This window comes from Bos mutus, chromosome 1 (assembly GCF_027580195.1).
Source record: "Bos mutus isolate GX-2022 chromosome 1, NWIPB_WYAK_1.1, whole genome shotgun sequence".
Lineage (NCBI taxonomy): Eukaryota > Metazoa > Chordata > Mammalia > Artiodactyla > Bovidae > Bos > Bos mutus.
Genome location: NC_091617.1, coordinates 5,324,967 through 5,346,385, shown reverse-complemented (window position 1 = coordinate 5,346,385; position 21,419 = coordinate 5,324,967). Strand labels below are relative to the sequence as shown.

Here is a 21,419-nt window from a genome sequence, read left to right as displayed (position 1 = left end):
TGGGAGAAACTTTCAAAAGATTTACATATTATGCTATTTATCATATGCATTTAATAAAACACTGTTTTACAAGTCAGATGATATTGGATGCAACTGTACTTGACAGATGATGAATCATTCTTTTATTGTTTTATGTTATTTTTGAAGTCAAAATTATTTTTTTAATGTTGATTCTTGTTTAACTGAAAATAATATATTTACTGAAAAGGCACAATTTTGTCCTCAAATAAAGTACAATTTAATTATACTTCAAAGACTGGCTGTTTTGCAGGTGGAAAGGGGCCCTTCTTGGTAAAAACACTCATTTTAGGTGTTATCAGATGGTTCCTGATTATTTGTAAAAAGGTAACATAGTTATGACCAACCTAGATAGCATATTCAAAAGCAGAGACATTACTTTGCCAACAAAGGTCCGTCTAGTCAAGGCTATGGTTTTTCCTGTGGTCATGTATGGATGTGAGAGTTGGACTGTGAAGAAGGCTGAGCGCCGAAGAATTGATGCTTTTGAACTGTGGTGTTGGAGAAGACTCTTGAAGAGTCCCTTGGACTGCAAGGAGATCCAACCAGTCCATTCTGAAGGAGATCAGCCCTGGGATTTCTTTGGACAGAATGATGCTACAGCTGAAACTCCAGTACTTTGGCCACCTCATGCGAACAGTTGACTCATTGGAAAAGACTCTGATGCTGGGAGGGATTGGGGGCAGGAGGAGAAGGGGACGACAGAGGATGAGATGGCTGGATGGCATCACTGACTCGATGGATGTGAGTCTGGGTGAACTCCGGGAGTTGGTGATGGACAGGGAGGCCTGGCGTGCTGCGATTCATGGGGTCACAAAGAGTCGGACACGACTGAGGGACTGAACTGAACTGAACATAGAGGCATTTAATGTATTTACCAAGAAAAAGAAAAAACATCTTTCTCTCTTGAAGAAAGAGTATATGGGCAAAGTTTACCTACACAAAGGACAAGCATCTATGAAAGCTCTCTAGCTCAAAACTTTTGATCAAGCTGAGCTATGGAAGGTTATAAATCCAGCAGCAGAACCAAAAGGGGCAGAAAGTCATATGCAGCCTTACCCTAATTGTATTGATCCATGGATGGATTTTGGTTAATCTGCTTGCCTGAAATTCACCATTGCTTCTCTCTTAGCATTTTCCCCATAAACTTGGAGAAATGATAGAGTTTATGGGACCACTTAAGAAGTGAAAGGAAAACACCCTAAGTTAAATCTGAAGTGTGAAGTTCAGCAGGTGAATTATCTGGTTTAAAGGAGTCTTTCACTGTTCTGATTGTCTTGAAGTTTTGTCATTAATGGCTTAAGATAGAAAGGGAAATTGGAGTTTACCAATCTACAAATACATGAATTTATGCTCAAGGTTAATTTGTAAACAAATGCAAATATTGCTCATGAAATCAGAGTCAGCTCCAGGCTCATAATATGCAGATAAATGTTGGCAGTTTCTTAGCTTTGAATTAGCTTTGAATTAGCTATATTCTTCTAAAGCTGTTCTTTGTACTTTATTCTCTTTTAATGAGGTTAATGGCTTCACTGTGTTTTTTTTTCTTTTTTTTTGCTTGTTTGTTTGAATTTGAGTGTCTAATGTTACACAGATTTAAAACAGTTTTCATCAAATTGCTTCTAAGGATTTAGTAAGATAGTGCGTTGCTGTTGCTGTAATCTTTCAGTTTAATGGGATTTATATGCTGTGGGTGTGTTTGTTTAATGCCCAAGTTTATTTCATATCTTTGTATTGAATTGACCTAGCAGCCTCGTGGCAGTGTGATATTATTTTAGATCTTTGGTTGGCTATCACTAAAATACCATTTATTTCATAAAATACCCATAGGAAATAGGTAATACAGTTAGTAGATATATTTTCTTAGCTTATAGGTATAGATTTTCTGCTGTGAATTTATCCTTATTTTATTTGGTTGCATTTGTGAAAAGATCAAGTTTTAATTTATTATTCATATAATTGTGTATTATATGGCAGGAAAATTAGGCAGACAGATGGATAACCAACTGTCTACATGCAATAATAAATTCACATCTATCACACTTTAAAATAAAACATATTTATACATTTGAATGAAGTTGTCTTGGAAATTAAAAATAATTAATAGGAACCTACTCATACAACATTTTAAACCCTTGGTAGATGGTATGAATTTCTCAACACTACATCTTTTGAAAAAAATTCACACAGTTTTCTGACTTTCAAGACTCTCAACGTTAACTGATATACCTAGAAATGACTTCACTCAAGTAGAGATGATTTGTTAAAGGTCAGAACTCTAGAGGATGAAATCATGACAGTAATAAAAGCAGAATAAAACGTCATCAGAAAATATTTGGGATGAGAGACAATACTTGCTGAAGTCTCTTTAGTGCCTTTTACGGCAGACATGACAGCCAATCCTGATCCAGACTTTGCTCACGCTCTGTAGAAAAGAGAAAGCCTGATCATCACATTAAAAAAGAAATTAAACAAAATGGTTTCCAATTGAGTACAGTGACAAACTTCTGCTAGCAAGAGCGCAACAGTCAATATAGAAGTTAGCTGCCCGGTCCAATGCCGCATGCTAAGGACAAATGCACGAACAGTCACCAGTACCGCAAATTTGTACATCATAATATTTTTTTCACCTGACAGATACTTTAAACTTCTTGAAAAACAAGCAGAGTCTGGTTGGGGCTGACTGTCATGTACCCAAGGTCGTGGTAACTAGCAGACACTGCATCCCACGGTTTGCTGTGGATGATGGGAAACTCCAAACAGGTAGAATATGAAAGAGAAATTTAGGGGGAGGGTACACTCATGTGACAGGCTTCCCTTGTGGCTCAGCAGTAAAGAATCTGCCTTCCAATGCAGGAGACATAGGTTCGATCCCTGGATCAGGAAAATCCCCTGGAGAAGGAAATGGCAATTCCCCCCAGTTTTCTTGCCTGGGAAATCCCATGACAGAGGAGCTGACAGGCTACAGCCCTAGGTGTCACAGAGTTGGACATGACGTGGCTACTAAAGAACAACAATAACACTCATATGACAAAAGGCAGTCACGGTCACATATACCTGCACAGGCGTGCTGCATACTCTAGGAAACCCAAGGCTATATTTTTCTATTCTAATGGTATAGGAAGGCAGGCTACTGGTAAGGAAGGAAGTCTCTTTCATTCTTTGAAAGTGATTGCTCACAAGATAAATGCCTTAAAAACTAAATGCACTGGTAAAGCAGTACATGTCATCCAAAGAGTTTTCCTGTGGGATTTATAGTTCTGTCTTACGCTCTAAACTCACGCAAGTGATTTCCAGTAAATCAGGTGCTGGGTCTACACCTACTTTGCACTGCCTGAATAAACTATACTTAACTGCGTGTTGAGATGATTTACTCACTTTGCTCAATTATTTGGTGTTTCCACACTAGAAACCCTGTTCTCTCTCCTTGGAATTTTTAAACACAATATAAACACTTTGAGTAGCATGATAACGAGTCCCTCCTGAGAAGCCTTAGGGCTTACCCCTAAGTAACAAACATCTTTAATATATATCCTAGTTGAAATTTCCTTTGCCAATTTATTTTGCAGCTTGTTGTCAAATAAGGAGATATTCCAAACACAACAGCATCTGTGACTGATGATTTTCTTAAATTAATGCATTTAATCTTGAGAAGTATTTTCTAGACCATACGCCTGGAATCAAAGCTGAGGAAAATCCACAGAAGTGTTGGATTTCTTCCAAAGGTTAAAACAACTCACTCCTCCCTTCCCCACAAAGTCAAAATCCTTCAAATCATAGAAAATGTACAAAATATATTACATTTCTGTGGTTTGAATTTTATTTCCTCCAACATCTCCAGTTTACTGTTGCTATGGTTACCAACTGAGGGAGATTGTAAAAAGTTACTGGGAAGCTAAGATGAATCCCAGTAGGGTTTGTCAGAGTGGTAATTAGGTGACAGTTTTAGGGACTGTCATCTATTGGAAGGATGTAAATCAACCTAATTTTCAAAGGATTCAAATTTTAGCCCTTTCAAATTGTAACTTGTGAGGTTATGACTAAAAAGGAAAAGATAGATATCTCCATCTATGCCAGTTGGTAAACAATTTCTAAGGCAATTTATCCTTTCCTTCCCTCTAGGAAAATTTATATTTGTTGCTTGATAGAAGTTTATTTTAGATCTGTAGCAAAGGAGTTCTGTTGCTGTCATATTTTTGTCTTTTTTATTTTTAGAAATGTCTAAGAAGACAGGTTCTATCTTTTTTAACTTCTGAGTTGGTTTTTAGCCTACCCGCTATGTTCTTGGTGGAGTTTACCAGCATAAAAGCCTGTCAGCAGACTGTGGGATGCGTGTGACAAAGATGGGCAACCTTGTACCTTGTTGCATGAGAGCTCCAACTCCAAACCAGAAACTATTTAGTAAAGTAAAATTGTTTTCCACCACGTCTGAGTCAGGGTTGCATGGGTGGGGGTTATACCACTCGTAGGGTGTAAACCTGCGGTAGTTAACAGAAACAGTCTGTGAACGTGAGGTAGATACATGTGGCACCAGCAAAAACCCACTGAACCAGGCACAACACCCAACAGCGAATGAGGGACGCGTCAAACCAAGCAGTAGGCTGTGTTCATAAACTTACAGCTTTGGTGGGCAAAGTGCAAAGGAGACTCTAGACATTTTATTTACCAGTCTTCTGATTCCTAGGCAAAGCCCACTGGGTGACTGGAACCATATTCCTCAGATCACCTGAGTTTTCACTCATTTCCATTTTATTGAACAACTAGATGGACTGCAAAGGGAGGTTCACTCATCCCAAGTATTCACCCCACAGAGTAGCAACGACAGTGACATGGACACAGTTGCATACCAACTGTAATATCAAGATTCTGTGTCACTAGGCGCTGAGGAAGACACGAAATAGAGGGGTGACTGGACTTCAAGGCTTATTGACTCATAGATCGAAGGAGTCTATGTAGTCTAGTGATTCAATAATGCATCAAAGGAGTCGCAAGTTTCAAACGATTAGTGAACAAAAAGAGGGTCTGGATTGGGGTGTATTTGATACTTTTATGAGAGTATGTGGAGATAAAAATCCCAATCTGTAAATGAAGAGATCAAGTTCAAATTTAGAAGTACCCTGTCCCAGGCATCAGAGTTCATTAATGTTAAGGCCAGAGCATGTCTGGATGAACAGTTTTAGGTTCAGACTTTCCTCTAAGATTCATTCTGAATTGTTTCTACAACTGTGAACTGTGGCCACTTGATTGCCAGCCCTAGCTGGTTAGGAAGTCGACCTTGAATAAGTAATTTAAACTCTCTGGCTTCAGTTTCCTTATTTTTAAAGAAGAAAAAATCCAGATATCTCTAAGTTGTGTTAAAATAAAAATTTAAGGGGCTGAAGTGATTTTGGGTTCTTCTTCTATTTTCTAAAAATCTGTCTGACCTCTACAAGCCCAAGGAGCTCCCTGCTCTGTGGTTCTTTTTTAAGACTATCTTTCCAAGGGGCACTTATTTTTCTAAAAAAGACATTAGCAGATGTGCTGCGAAGTGATCTGGAAATGATTTAAAATGCAGTAGTCCTTAACACCGAAAGCTATGCCATTTGCCACTGAATCCTTTTAATGCAAGCAAGAGTGTTAGAGTAAAGTCGATGTGAACATATGGAACGCTCTCCAGCCATAGGTTTCAGCAGTAAACAATAGCAGGTTGCTGACACATGGTGGTGTTAAGGTGAATACGTTATTTACAGCAAGAAGCGGGGCACACTTTGAATCAGGCACAAGGAAGTGGGCAGATAGTTCTTAATGAAACACCATTCCCTAAACCTGCAGACACCTTCTGAAAAGTATACAGTGTCTCCTCATCAAGTCTTAAGGAGGCTAGGATAACAGCCTTGTAGTTTATCCCATAATAATGGCATCCAAGTCATTACTACGCCTTCTCCACAGCTGCAGGGCACACAGTGCAGGTTCCTGTGAAGCTTATGAATAAAGCTTTAATTGACAATGCCATGCCAATACATTTTAATTACTGTTTCAACAGTATAATTAAGTTTTGAATTTATACTCTCTTATAACCATAGAAGTTTGCTGAGCCGAAGAACCTGATACCGATGTTAAGAAACCTACTACTTGAAGCAGTACACAGGGTAAAAATGCCACTACTTAAACAGTATCAGTGGTGCTTGTACAATAATTTAAGAAAATTAATTGCCATACATTAGGAGGGCTGTGCCTTCAAAAGCAGAAGTTTCTCTAAACAGCTCATAAAACCTGGCCACCACCAGCCCCGTGATATTCTGGCATCTCTCCCCTGTATGTCCTCTGATGAATGAACCCACCACTTCTTTCTTTGGAATGCTGCATCTCTCTTGGTCCTGTTTCAGTATTTTAGACTTTGCAGCTCAAAGTGAACAATTAATCTAGTTTTCTATGGCAAAAAAGAAAACTGTCCAAACAGCAATGCGATTCTGCCTGCTCTGCAGAGATATTTTAGATTCTTTCTTTCTGGGATTCTGAGTGACTCGGAGAGTGTGTGGAGTGAGGAATATTAAATAGTGATTTGATGCTGTGCTGTAGCACTCTGACTTTTCATAATGCAATAGATCTACCGGTTGCCTGGATGCAGATATTTCAGCTTGAAATTCCTAATGTCTGCTTAAAGATAGCCAGTGTGACAGCAATGTCATCACCAGGAAGCCTGGTAGAAAGATTAATTCATGGCCTGTACCAATGATATGCTGAAGCTGCTCTCCTCACCTGATTCCAATTTTAGTAAAATGACAGAGAAAGGGGCAAATGTGCTTAGAATTTATGTCAAAACTTGCATCTCGAAGAGTTATACTGAAATACAGAGGCTCATTTTGGTTGTATGTTCATATACGCCAAGCTTTTACTTGAATGGAAGATATAGAATGATTCTCAAACTAAAGACTTCTAATTAAGGGATTCTTTTTATGACTGAGAACGGATATCAGGCTACATCAACAAGAGGGAGATCTTTTAATGGAGAAAGCCCTCAATCTTGTAATGTAACTGGTTGGGTTTATAGTATAACTGTAGAGCTACAGTCAAAGGTTTTCTTGATTTTTCTTTGCCAGAAGCCAAATTAAAAAAATGTCCATTTTAAGAAGATAAACATAAATTGTAAGATGTAAGCAGACATTATTTCTGGATATTCAGTCTATCTAAATTGTATGTATTTGATGGACATAATTCCTTGGGATTAAATACTTTGCAAAAAGTAATTTAGAAAATGTCAACCACAAAGCAGAAACACTGACATGCACATTTGTAACAAGTCATAGTAACTAAAAATTTTTGTATGGTTTTTCCTTAGTTTGTCTAACTTTATAAATCAATTCAGTTCAGCAAATGGTTTGTAAGCTTCTGTCTAGTGAGAACATAAGCCCAAAAGCAGTGATGAGCTTTATTTTTCCCTCTAAAAGGACAAGAAAGTGTATACTTCAAAACACAAATTCAAAAGCCTCTCTAGAGCTAACAGTGATTAGGAGATTAACTGTTTTTCATTTCTATCTCACTAACTTTGAATGCAAACCACTAAGGTGATAACAGAAAGTCATTTTCCATCTTAGCTCACTGACGTAGAGTGACCAAGTTCATGGTCTCAGGCTATGAGGATGGGAAGTCAAAGCGAATCGGCACACTTATTTAACCAAGATTTGTCTTGGGGAATCACATCCAAGATGTATTTAGTGGCTTTATGAACTGGAAGCAGAAATGGATTCAAAGGTATGGGGAAGATGAATATAGTTGAGAATGCAATCCCCGTGACAGTGCACCTGTGCACTGCAGGGAGTTATTTTTTAAATTTTTTTTATGTTTTACCACCATGCTGTGTAAAAGATTGCATTTGATGTCTGATACTTTCACTTCCAAGACCCAGAATGAGAAGAAAGACAGTGAGAAGGGAGTAATAAGGATAATAAGCTAAATAAAGAAAAAAACCTGGTCTACAAAGTGTACTGTTGGTGAGTAGGAATCCTGAGTAAATAGCATTGATTGGGGGAGAAACAAGGCTGCTTCTTTTAATTTTTTGGCCACACTTCACAGCATATGGGACCTTGTTTCCTGGCCAGGGACAGAACCTGCATCCCGGCATTGGAAGCGTAGAATCGTAACTACTGGACCATCAGGGAAGTCCTGGAGGCTGTTTTCTTCATTGAAAGAGAGTTAGAAAATGTAAGGCTCTGGATCACCAGAAGCTTACAGAGGAACAGATAACATAACGAAGGGAAAGCTACTTAATGCTACATTCGTTTGGTGGTAAAAATAAGGCAACTTAAAGACACACTTGGGGTCAAATGTAAACAAATACTTTGAAATTGTCTGTGAGAACTGCTGGATGCTGTTGACATGGTTTTCTCTTGCTGATTTGGGTCAAGTCAGTGTGATAAATGATGTAATTGCTTGGTCATCAACATTGTCTTGACTGTTCTACTCATCAGCATCACTGCCTAGATAAAGCAATGAACTGGGGAGTATGGACACTCACTTCTCTGTTACCTTCTGCTGCCTGGATTGCCCCACTAGTCCTAAAATCACCCAGCAGGTGTGGGCCCTGAATAGAGGAATGGAACATCAAGCCAGCACAAGATTTCTTAACTATTGTCAGATGGCACATCACCTTAAGGCAAGCATTTATTAAATGACCATTCTAAGGCAGTATGTATTTCACTTAGGAGCAAGTAATGAGACATGCACCTCCAAAGGTGAGTGATTCGTCTTTGAAAATTAGACATTCAAAGCAATATCATCTTTAATTATTTAAAGCACAGTTTTTCCAACTTGATGCTATTGACATTTTGGGGATACGTTTTTGTCATAGGGGGCAGGACTGTTCTGCACACTGCAGGAGGTTTAGCTACATCCCTAGACTCTATCTACCAGATACCAGTAGCATCCCCCATCCTCTGTTGTAACAATCAAAAGCTATTTCCAGACATTGTCAAATGTTGTATGGGGGGTAAAGTCTCTCCTAGTTGAGAACCACTGATTAAGTATTATCAAAGGATAATATCACTCTACATACTGCCCCTATATTATTTTCTGAGGTAAGACACATAGAAAGAAAGCTTTGGTAATTATTTAAAATTAATATCTGGACAAAATTTGGAAAACAATCTAGAGTTTGGTAATGGTATAGTTTATGAGGTATAGAGAACTTCCAAACATTCATTTCATATTGAATATGTCTCACTCATATGCGAAAGCATACATTAATTTGCTTTAACTGTGTCTGCAAAGGACCTGTAAGACCTTTCTCAACTAGGTTATTTTTCTAAGTTTTCTTTATAATTGTGCCAGAGAAAGAGTTACCCGGCATTAATCAAAATCATGCACTGAACAATGACGAAGGACTAGGGTGAAGAAATATTTCTCTTAGAAATTCCTGGAGGGAAAACAAAAATTGATTAGGAAAAAGTTCACTGAGTTTTGCTGAAAGATGAAAAAGATTGAAAATGAGTAGAGGACATAAAAAAGCAATTATTTTTTTAACATGGTTTGTCTAGGGATATCAACTGTTTAAGCCACAGCTGTGTTTCAAATTCAGTATCAAAGGTATTTAGAATATACGATCTACTGAATGGTATAAAATCCTTTAAAAAATTGTGTGGAACAGAATGGTTAAATGTACAGTTATTTCAGAAAATAAAATCTAAACAGAATCACCAGAGTAGCACAAAGATTTCACGCCTCCAGTGTATGTGTAGCCAATCTTTCCTTTTCATAGTTATTTCTAGAATTCTCTTGTTAACTAATTTTTTAAAAATAAATTTTATACAATTTTCAAAGTATTTGTCTTTATTCTTGAAGACTCCATGATCTTATTTAATACAGTGTTTTTTATTTGCTAAAACAGTTCCTGGCTGACTTTTTTTCTATTTTGCTTATTATTTGCAAATATTCCAGGGGTCAAGTATCCATACACCATTTTCCTCTTCCTGTTAAATTGCTTTAGCTATGGCTTTTGTGGCAATATAATTCATGGAAAATGGGTAAATAACCATTGTATGTTGCTTTAAATACTGATAAAATTAAGTTAGTATAAAACTTAGTGATCTTACTATTTTTTAAACGTACCTTTATAAATAATTAGAAGATATTCATTTACAGAGTGGCTTTTATGAGGGAGCATGTGACAAAATAGAACATCAGGCAAAACTAAATGAATAGTTTGACGTTCATGATCTCTGTCTACCTCTAGAGCACACAGGTCAACCTGAGACTGACCTAGATCTGTTGGAAGTTCAGTGATTCTCTAACTTACCTTGCAATCACAAAAAGCACACAACTGACTCCTAAGCAGGCTAAGAGGACATACATCCAAATGTCAGGAGACAGGGGGTTGAGGAAGGAGAAGACCCCTGGATTAGTGCCATTGGGCTTCCGGTAGAGAATGCTGATGCCTAGGGTCATGAAGGGTTTGGAGAAGTCGATGACTTTTTCCCGCACGTAGGTGATGGTAAGAGGAGCCACCGCCAAGTCAGCCTTCTGCAAAAGCAAAAGCAAGTTTGAAATTGTCCCTTTAGCTGTCTAGCTTCCGAGAGAATGTCTAGACTTTTCCTGGTTCTCCTGATTCCTATTCTCAACTCCAAAAACTTCTCACACGTGAAGCTTCTATGATGATTGACTCTGACATTAAAACAGTTGACTTACACAGTTATGTTTATGAAATAGTATTTGTTACCAAAGAGAAACCAGAAGGTGTGAAACACACACACACACACACACACACACACGTATATATGTATGGCAGGTGATATTTAGTTACTAAGTCATGTCTGATTCTTTCAACCCCATGGACTGTAGCCCACCAAGCTCCTCTGTCCGCAGGATTCCCCAAGCAAGAATACTGGAGTGGGTTGTCATTTCCTTCTCCAATATATATGTGTTGTTGCTCAGTCACTAAGTCATGTCCAACTCTTTGCGGCCCCATGGACGCAGCTCACCAGGCTTCCCTGTCCTTCACTATCTCTCAGCCTTGGCTCAAACTCAAAAACATATGTGTTAAACTCAAATATATATGTGTTCCACACACACACATTCTGAAACTAAATGGAGGGGGAAAAACTGCAGAAAAATATCTTTAAAAAAGGACGTGTGAGAAAAATAAGAAATGAGCAACTTGGTCATAAAATTAGTTGATGAGATTTTGCTTCAAGCTGCAAACTTCAGAACTCCTTATCTAATCTAAGAATCACTCACGTTTATTCTTCAGTATGAAGGATGAGCCCATAAGTTTTTATCCTCAATTTTTATCCCTGTTGCCTTCTAAGTAAGGAAACTACATTTATAGGTTGCTTTCTCCCACTTTTTAGGTCATTTTTATGATTCAAAAAAATAAAATATGTCTTCTGACTCTGACTCAAACATCTTTCTCTTTTCATTTACTTCTCATTATGCATTTTTTTAGACATTTAAGACCACAGTGTAGGAGATATATTTTTGCTTACATGATCTATAAGTTCCTTGACCATTCCATTCCACTCTCCTTTGTCATTCTGAGCTCCATATTTGCCATCAGCAACGAGTTTAACATCGTAAATGAAACCCAGGATGTTTGACAATTCCTTCAATAGATCCAGGCAATATCCTTCAAATCTGTCATTTCCATACAGGGGCTTATCAGATTTCCTGTACATCACATAGGGTTCTTCCTATATGAAACAAATCACATGTGAAACCCTGCTATAATGAAAGGCAGAATTTACTTACATGAGCTCCAACAACAGCCAGAAGATATAAAATATTTGAAAACGGATTTTAAGATTTGAGAATACTAAAGAAAGTCACTTCCCTTTCTGCCTTTACTAAGCTCATCTTTAGTACATCCTCTATAAATATAGAACACTTCATATGTTACTTTCTCTCCCTCTTCTCTCTTTGAGAGTTTTTTCCCCTCCACTGCTGAGGGCAGAACTGTGAGTAAACGGTGTGAAAGAAACAGGATCACGTTTAAACTTTAGGTCTAGCCAAGAAGGCAGTGGAGGATCTGATGTCTGGCTGTCTGGTTTCCAGCTATGCCTACACCTAAGCTTCCAGGGCTAGACCCGCCTACCCTCCTGGCTTTTATCTATGAGCTTCACCTACTTACAAAAAGAAATCTAAATCAGCACATATATTCTCTTGTTTTTCAAATTTCCTGTCTACTAAGTACTCTAAATATTTTCAGCACATATATTCTCTTGTTTTTCAAATTTCCTGTCTACTAAGTACTCTAAATATTTTAATTTTCTCATTTTTCAGCTAAATTGCATCTCAGTTTCACTCTTCCCTTATCACCTACATATTTTTCCTGGCTGCCTTCAGGATATCTTATTCAAAGACCGCTTTGATGTCCCCTTTCATCATCAGTTACGTTTTCTTATTTGAACTCACCTCAGAGATCCCATTTGGTAAATTCTTTGCTTATATGATAAATCCCCTGTCCTATGAGGACATTTCCTTACAACTACATATCTCTAGCCTTATTAATTCTCATTTGACTAAGTAAAATTTTACTTTATTTTATAAAATCAAAATAGTTACTACATTACTGATCCGTCCTGTATGTTTAGGCTTATCCTCAAACAAACTGATAGAAGTAGAAAACTCTATATTTCCATGAGAAAGTTGCAGAGAAACTAGTCACCAAAAAAAAAAACATTTTTGTTTTGGATGAATGATTCTCGGAAACTGTTTCAGGAATAAATTTCACATGAGGACTGTCCAAAAGGTATGATTTTAGAGGCGGCCACTCCTATTTATTTCTTGGATTGCGTGTGTGCTGAGTGGCTGAGTTGCTTTAGTTGTGTCTGACTCTTTGAGACCCCAAAGACTGTCCCCACCAGGCTCCTCTGTCCATGGGGTGCTCCAGACAAGAATACTGGAGTGGGTTGCTATGTCTTCCTCCAGGGGATCTTCCTCACCCGGCGACTGAACCCACAACTCTTATGTTCTTGCATTGGCAGGTGGGTTCCTTACCAGTAGTGCCACCTGGGAAGCACAATTCATGGATTAGGGAGGAGCAAAGAGGGAGGAAGAACAGTCTGTGAGTGAACAGTGGCTGGATGGGGCATGATAGGATTGCAACAGAGAGCAGGCTTTTAAAAAGCAGTTAGGAAAGGACTTCCCTGGTGGCTCAGACGGAAAAGTGTCTCCATACAATGCAGGAGACCCAGGTTCGATCCCTGGGTTGGGAAGATCCTCTGAAGAAGGAAATGGCAACCCATTCCAGTACTCTTGCCTGGAAAAATCCCATGGATGGACGAGTGTGGTAGGCTACAGTGCATGGGGTCGCAAAAGTCAGACATGACTGAGTGACTTCACTTTCACCTTTCTTTCAAAAAAGGAGTACAGTTAATAAAGGAGCAGTACAGAAGAATGAGCAGGCCAAGGAGATTTTGGACGCACACAGCAGTGAGCATCAGCTGGAAGACAGACCTCAGTTCCCTGACCAGGAGTCCTAATTGCTAGACCACAGAGTCCAGCAACTAGGGCCTAAATCCCCAGTCCTTGCTTATGTTGACAAGAAAGAATTCTGATGAGGAGGTGGCAGGTAAAGAGAAAAGTAAAATGTTTATTGGAAAAGCAGAGTGCAAGCGGAAAGACATACAGGTGAGCTCTGCAAGAGAGGTGTGCCTTTGGGAAGTTTTTATCCTTTATAAAGGAATAGTTTTTCTGAGTCTTTGTCTTCCCACAGGCCAGTTGTGTTCTCCACCCTCACCTGCTCCCCAGCTAATTTGTCTCAGGACCTTCTCCTAGGTGCGCCTGGAAAAGATGGATTTCCATGCAAAGGCATCTGGGAGGAGAGAAGCAAGACTTATTATGGCCTGGCATCCCCTGAATTTTGATCCCCAAGGAGCCTCTATGCACAGGTGTACTGTCTCCCTTGCCCCAAGGAGAGGGGCTATGTGTTCTCTTGATCCTTTACTCAGACAAGGTTTAGTCCCTCTCTGTTCCTGCATGATTGCTCTCCTAATGTGTCCACAAGAGACAAAGCCTGGGTATTTATCCCTGCTTCTGTTGTTACTTCCATTTCAGAGAGCAAACTAGGAGGCTGTATGTAAATGCCTAACCTGGAGTCCACTGATCTTCTGTCTCAGGCAATGCAAACAGGAGGTTAGTTTTAAGGGTCAGGCCTGAAGCCCATTTTTCCTGCCCCATGAAATATAAGCAGGGGTGCACGCATGGATGCTAATTTGCTTCAGTTGTGTCCGACTCTGTGGGACCCTGTGGACTGTAGCCCTCCAGGCTCCTCTGTCCATGGGATTCTCCAGGCAAGAATACTAGAGTGGGTTGACATGCTCTCCTCCAGGGGATCTTCCTGAACCCAAGTCTCTTACATCTCCTGCACTGGAAGGCAGATTCTTTACCACAAATGCCACTTGGGAAGTCCCGTAAACAGGAGGCTGGTTATAAATGTCTAACCTGGAGCCCATCTGTCTCCTGCCTCAAAAGCAACCAACAGGGATGGTGGTAAGAGTAATAGTGGGATGTCGACCCTCTGTGCTAAATTGCTTCAGTCGCATCTGACTCTTTGCGACCCTATGGACTGTAGCCTGCCAGGCTCCTCTGTCCATGGGCTTCTCCAGGCAAGAAAACTGGAGTGGGTTGCCATTTCCTCCTGTAGGGGATCTTCCTGACTCAGGGCTCGAACTCAAATCTCTTATGTCTCCTGCATTAGCAGGCGGATTCTTTACCACTAGTGTCAACCGGGAAGATCCGCTAAGGCTAAGGCTAAGGCAGGAAGGGAGGAAAGAGTGGTCCATGTGTGCAATGCAGGTAAAGTATGGAAGCAGGATCAGTGACCAGAGAGATGCTGTGGCTGTGAAGGACAGAGGTTCTGACAATACCATTGGGAAGCAGGGGAAGACATTTCCTTGCATCTCTTACTCCATCCACCTCCCTGGTCTTTTACCAGAATCTCCCCTTGGTTGAAACCAACCAGCAGCCAGAGAGCAAGGGTAATCATCTGGGTAGGACTATAGAGTGGAGCAGAACATCGCTGAGCATGGACTGGAGACTAGAGAGCTTCAGAACAACATTGAAAGTGGATAATTCAGTCCACTACAGATATATGTAAATATATGCTTTTAGTGCCCCAATTAAAACAGACTTTTACAGACAGAGGTGTTGGCATGAAAAAGATAGCTGAGGAACCCTTCAAGGTCTAGAGTAGGAGTTTTGATCAGATACCCTGGATTCCACAGACTCAACTTACCAGAATGGTGGTGACGATGAGTGTTCGGTTGGCAAGAGAATCGGTGATATTATTGGACCTGTCTTTGTTGCCATCCGTCATGTTAAGCCCACTGTTGGAGTTCCAAATCCCAATCTACACAGAACACATCACATCAGAGGCTGCTGGACTGTCAGTGACGATGCTTATGCTAAAGAGAGGCCCCTTCTACATCAGGAATGGGTACAAAAGCTCATAGTCTGGGAAGAGGACACCAGGGCACCATTACAGGGGAAGCTGCTACATGTGGGAAAACGAAACAACAGAAGAACAACTGCGTATGTGGAACAGGAAATCTGTGCTATGTAGAGTGCAGGTACGGGAGGCCTTTTTAATTTATTAAGTTCAATGTTCTTTTCTAAATTAAGAATTAGTAAACAAGTATCGGATTTTCTTCCAATACGTATTTGTTGAACACTGACTTATAAACCAGGGATTCTTCTAGGCACTGGAGGACATAGCAATGAACAAAAGAGACAAAGACTTCTGCTCTGGTGGAGCTTACATTCGACTGATACAGATCTTATGTTGCCGAAGTATTACCATCAATGCCTTTAAAACTTATGAGAAATGAGACGGAGGAGGCAGGATGGACAGTGAAGAAGCTGGGCATCTAAAGGGGAAAGATAAATGGAACAAAAAGTGTGGATGGGCAGGAGACCACGTTCCAGGTCCATCATCGAGGAACTAGTGCTGGGTAAGGGCGTCTCCCATGGGCTCTGGTAGACCTCTGTTCGTAGCTCCCTTGTACCTCTGTTAACGGACCTTCTTCTGTTCTTATCATCTATTTATCTGTCTTCTTTGTTCACTTGACCATGAATGCCTTTAGTGAAGGTATTACTTCTATTGCTTATTGATCTTTCTGTCACAGAAGCAACCATTGTGATTGGCAGTGAAGCCTCTTGATCTTTTAAGAAATGGTAACCCCAATTTCCACCCGTGGCCACCTCACTCTTGGGTTATTAGAGTCTGTAGAAGTAGATTGATTTGTTCTGCCTCTAGGGGCAATCTAGGAGCAGGGCCTTAGGGAACTGGCTGTTTGTCTCAAGTCTTTTGGAAGCATTTGCTGACAGCCTAGTGAGGTGGAATGCAAACCCGATTGCTGGGTGGCCTTGGACAAGATGCTAACCTTTCTGAGCTCTGGATCTCTACCTATAAAATAATTTATAAGGATGTGGAGACCATCAAATGAGTAAATGTCTGTGAAAGTACTAGTATATGTTAAGAGCTGCATGAATGTTAACAATAAAGGAATGTTCACAATAGAGGACATAAAAATGGTCGCTCCAGTAATTTCTTTAAGCTTGCCCTGTTATGAAAGAACTTGGAATCATTAGTAAAATCCCTTTTCTTTGAAATTTATAAGCTGACAAAGGAGCTATGAAAAACAGGGACAGTTTAGGAACACCAATACTTGGGTGCAGTCTGCAATGGACAGGGTAGACCCAGGCTTGATCTCTGAATATACTCTTCCATTGGGAGGACATTTGGCTGGCTGGACAGTGTATGAGCTTTTCAGATGGACTCTTGTCCACATTCTAACTTTGCAATTTACCAGCAGTGTGACCATGGGGAAGTTAATTTCCCTACCAGTAGAATGGAGACAATAGAACTTTTCTGATGATTAAATAAAATTCCACCTGTAGAAATGTTAGGCTTCTTTCCTTTTCTATTGGCTTACTTTGATTTACTGCCCAAATGCAGCAGCTGAAAATTCATTTAGCTCAACAAATTTTCTTTTTAGAAATATAAATTCTTTGAGGTAGTTTCAAGGATTATTACAGATTTGTTCATCAGTGTGAACTATTTGAATTTCACTGTCTTCTTTTTATACTTAATAAGGGATAGTTAGATAGTGAAATAAGGAGACAGGTCTAGGTAAATGGGGTTTGGGGGTAGTTTTTGCATTTGAAAGTATTTTGATCCTGTCTGCAGAGAGAGTACTAGAGGTATGATTAAGCTGTAGGATAACACCTTTAATGACCATTCAGTCTTTCCAGGATCAAGTGTAATATCCATCACTTAGAATGCATGAAACACATGCCTGCTGGTCAAAGAACCTTTGCTTTTCTTTGTCTGGCTTTGAACTCAAGAAAAAGGGAAATTTTTTTTCTTCCCTCTCTTCTAAACTCCACTCCTCTTCTCACTTTTTTGGGGCAGGGACCCTTGCTTCCAGGAAATACATCTCAGACTAACTACAGTAGGGAGTCTATGAATTTTTAGCCAAAACTATGTTTTAGGTTGTAAACAGTTGAATTCTAACTCTATGAAGACTGTGTTTCAATTGGGCCCTTGCTGTGTCTTTAATTAAACCTTGACTTAGGCACTAGGGAGAGGGGAACCTAATTTTTAATTAAATATTGAAATCTGGAGGAAAAAAACTGCATTTTAGCCAATTTGTTAAGTAGTGAAGTGTGTTCTCAGTAACTCTTATTTCTATTAAAGTCGAGTGTTTAAAAGACTTACACTAATATTTGAAATGGCATGGCTGATTGGCCTTGCAACACCACTCTCTTTTAAAACACAAACTTGAAATTGTAGACAAATACATCCCACAGCTTAACATCTGGCTTTGTTTCTTTTACCAGCCTCACTAAAAAGTGTGGAAGGTATGATATCATTGCTGCTGCATTTGTAACCTAATGAGTCCCAAAGTACCAATCAGTGTAGACTTTCCTCCATAAAATAAGAAAAAGAAGAAGAATTTTTCCTACTGTTGGTGTAACAGAAGTGTCCTCAAATCTAGACTAAAAGAATATCAAGAAAAAGTAAAGATCAAGCGATTCATGGGAAGTGGAGAGTTTACATATGAGGTTTGAATGACCTCAGCCTTGTATTTTCAAACTTTTTAATCAGCAAAGCAAGTAGAGTGTCTATGTTTGCATACAGGGTTATGTGTGTCTTTTAAACCAAAGTTGTCAACTGGCTTTACCTTTTATTTAACTGAAGTAAAATAACACATTAACAAATGTTTCTTTCTGAAAAAGCAAGCTCCCATGATTCATCCGTGCTGGGAGGTTGTTGTTCGGTCACTAAGCTCTGGTGGGAGGGCTTCAGTTAACCAGGTGCCTGGATATTTAGCATTTCAGTCCTGTCCTCCGACTTTGGAGGATTGCCTTGAAGAAGCAGAACCTTAGTTTTCAAACTGTACAGCAAAAGTGGTCAGCAGTAATTTACCAGTGAGAAGCAGTGGAAGGTGGATCAATTACTTGTGGGGAGGAACACTCAAAAACTAAATAGTCTGGTCCTGTCTTCTCTCACTTTGTAAACTGGCATGAGGGAGCAGTCATTTATCATCTAGGACAACAAAGGAAAGCACTTGAAAATGAGGACTTAAATGCAATTAAGCAAGCCCTTTTAAAAAAAGGTAGTGTGACAAAGGGAATGCTCAGGAAGTGACTAAGATCCATCTCTCAAACCTGGTGTGTGATTCATGTAAACTCAAAATCCAAAATTGCCGAGTGACATAAAGTATCTAGGGGAAAGAGGTGACTCTGTTTCCTGTATGATGAGTTTTATAAACATATATTTTAGTGATGAGCTTTGTAAAGACCGCCATATCCTTTTCTTGGAAAGAACTTCAGGCAGACTGTTCTCGACTGAAAAACGTAGGTGTGTAGAGAAGAGCTTTTGGAATTAGAATGCAATGGGGTGAATCCTTCTGCTGTAAGGTAGAATCTTGTAGGGAGAGGACAGTGTGTTGGTTGGGTCTCAACAGGTCTCCTGTGCTAGCGCTCAGATTACTGCAAATTGTTGATGAGCAGTCATAACACAAAACAGCACACCACAGTATATACAGCTTGCAGCGTGGCAGCAATGGGTCAGCAGAAGGAAGAGGCACAAAGGCATGGAGGAAAGCCAAGAAGTGCATCCTTGGGAAGTGGGGGCGATTATTGCAGTTTAGTGACAAATAAAGGACATTCCCCTCCCCTGAGAATGATTTCAGGACTTGGATTTCATTCCCAAGGATATTTGGTTTGAATTAATTCAACATTGCAGAAAATGCCTGGAGTCTCAAGCTGGATTAGTGTAATAAGCTTTTTTCTGGGTACCAGTTAGGTTCATCTGTGTATTAGCATAGAGGAGATGGGATTGTCCTCCTTGTGCCTTTGGTAGCCAGATTCATCAAAACTTAAAACAAGGTTATTAAACCTGTGCTTATTTAAACTTAAAAGCAGGACATTTTGGAGCTCATCTGAGTATGCTCCAAAAGGGAGGAGACAAGGCTTCTGACTACAGGGAGAAACTGTTTACACTTCCTATGACTTAACTCATAATTCAAAAGATGAAAGCGAACCTGACAAAACCATCCAAGTTGAACAACCTGGAGTAATTTAAGGTCCATATGTCAATCAGCAGGTGGTTCAGCAAGTGGTTCGAGGGAGATAGATTGAAAGACATTGTTTGCATATCACTGGGACGTTTTCCTGATCAGAATGTTTGTAATGTCCAACTTTTGCGTCTATAATAAATCTGTGCACATTCATTGACAACATAATACTGTACAATAAGCTGTGAAGTAGTAAGTGCTATGATTTATAAGACAATCTCATTTCCTTTGCAAAATCTCTAATGTTTTTGTCCTCTGGAAACTGTGGTTCTAAAGCAAATTATGAAACAATATGTACTGACAAGGTTTTGTTTTTCTGCATAAAATGAAGATGGTGTGTAATAAAAGGGAATTTCTGAAAATGGTTCATATATTTTGTGGTGGTGACATTGAAGGAGATGTCCCGGCCCCTCGGAGCCTTAGCCTGTCTGACTAGTCTGATGGATCAAATCTATTGTATTTTTTCCCCCTTAGGGAAAAAAAATATTTAGAGTCAAGAAAGAATATAAATGGACCAGTGTCTGCTTCTGTTGCAGCTACCTGCTTTTAGTCCTAACAGGGACTGGTCCTACCCAGGAGAAACAAAAATAATCTAGAGGGAAATATTTAATCCATCATTATTTAATCCACCTCAAGTCTGTTTCAATTGCCAGGCAGTGTTGTTGAGAGACAACGTATTCAGTCACCCATGTTCTCCCTTTAAGTGGAATTTCGCCTCTAAACTGCAATTGGAGAGCTACTGGTCTGACAAAACTGGAAGGATGCAGGCTTTTCCTTTGGTATTTTCCACCCCACTCCCAGATTTCCTGCAGGTTTTCTCCATGTACAAACCTTCTTCCACACTTTATATAAGTGTTTAGACACTTCGCCAGCAGCCTTGGTTTTCAGAGGGAAAAAATAAAAATAGCACTTAATTAAAATGGAGCATGGAAGCCAAAAGGCATCATGGCACGTGAGTGCTAACAGAGTCACCCCCCCACCCATTGTTTGGAATCTTGAATGTTCATTCAACAGAAAGCCTGAGAATAGGTACAGGAAAGACATGGACCAAGTACTTGAATCCTACAGAAGTTACTTCTCCTTGGTGGTGGAACCTGATTTTCACTTTTGCTTTTGCATGCCAAAAAAAAAAAAAAAAAAAGGCAAAATTCTTTCAAATATGCACACCTATGCTGCAGAGCTTAAGGTCTTCATCATTCCTGTCAAAGTCATTTATAACCAGATTCAAACAACACACACACACACACACACACACACACATTATTCCTTAGTGAGAAGAAAGTGTGCTTATTATTCTTTGACTAGATGCTTCTTGGCATTAGAAACTTGAGTGAAAGTGAGAAAATAGGCTTTTTTTTTTTTTTTAACAGTTTTCCTTATGGACCCCGCACGAGGCTGACATGAAAAGATTGGGCATTTCCTCCCTTGCCGACTGAGAGCGATAGCATGGCTCACTGCCTTAAGGCTCAGTCAGCCTTCTCAGGAACTGAGCCCAAGTCACCTGAAGAAAGAAAAGTTATTGCAAACAATGAAGAGTTGAGAAACAAATTGAGAAAACACTTTCATCTAATTCGATTTTGCCTTTGTTAGAAAAACACCACTAGAATGTGCACAATATTGCCGTGTATGCATAGCTGGGAGAGCATAACAATAGCTCCATCTATTTCATCACAAGCCTGAGCCAAAAAGATGTTTCCTTAACAGACTTTCTTCCTCCTGCTGTTGGGTCTGTCAGTGCAGTGGAGAGGGAGGCAGAGAAGCATGTACAGAGAAGCAGACATTTTCTTTTAAAAAGAGCTCTTATCGCCTTTTAGTCTGCAACAAGTATGATTTTCTTCCCTTTTGTTC

General features: G+C 39.6%; 1 protein-coding gene across 9 annotated transcripts in view; it reads right to left on the bottom strand.

The window, feature by feature from the left end:
- The window catches only part of GRIK1 (glutamate ionotropic receptor kainate type subunit 1), a 465,070-nt gene that overhangs the window by 43,376 nt on the left and 400,275 nt on the right, over window positions 1-21,419 (bottom strand). For 4 of the 9 annotated variants that reach the window (XM_070367863.1, XM_070367989.1, XM_070368066.1 and 1 more), the window contains 5 exons: window positions 20,403-20,447; window positions 15,224-15,337; window positions 11,475-11,678; window positions 10,289-10,512; window positions 4,378-4,496 (listed from right to left, as the gene is read on the bottom strand). In XM_070367863.1, coding sequence (XP_070223964.1) covers window positions 4,378-4,496; window positions 10,289-10,512; window positions 11,475-11,678; window positions 15,224-15,337; window positions 20,403-20,447 — 706 coding nt within the window. The remainder of the gene's footprint in view (window positions 1-4,377; window positions 4,497-10,288; window positions 10,513-11,474; window positions 11,679-15,223; window positions 15,338-20,402; window positions 20,448-21,419) is intronic. The other 5 variants (XM_070367928.1, XM_070368128.1, XM_070368410.1 and 2 more) reach the window with 2 other exon arrangements.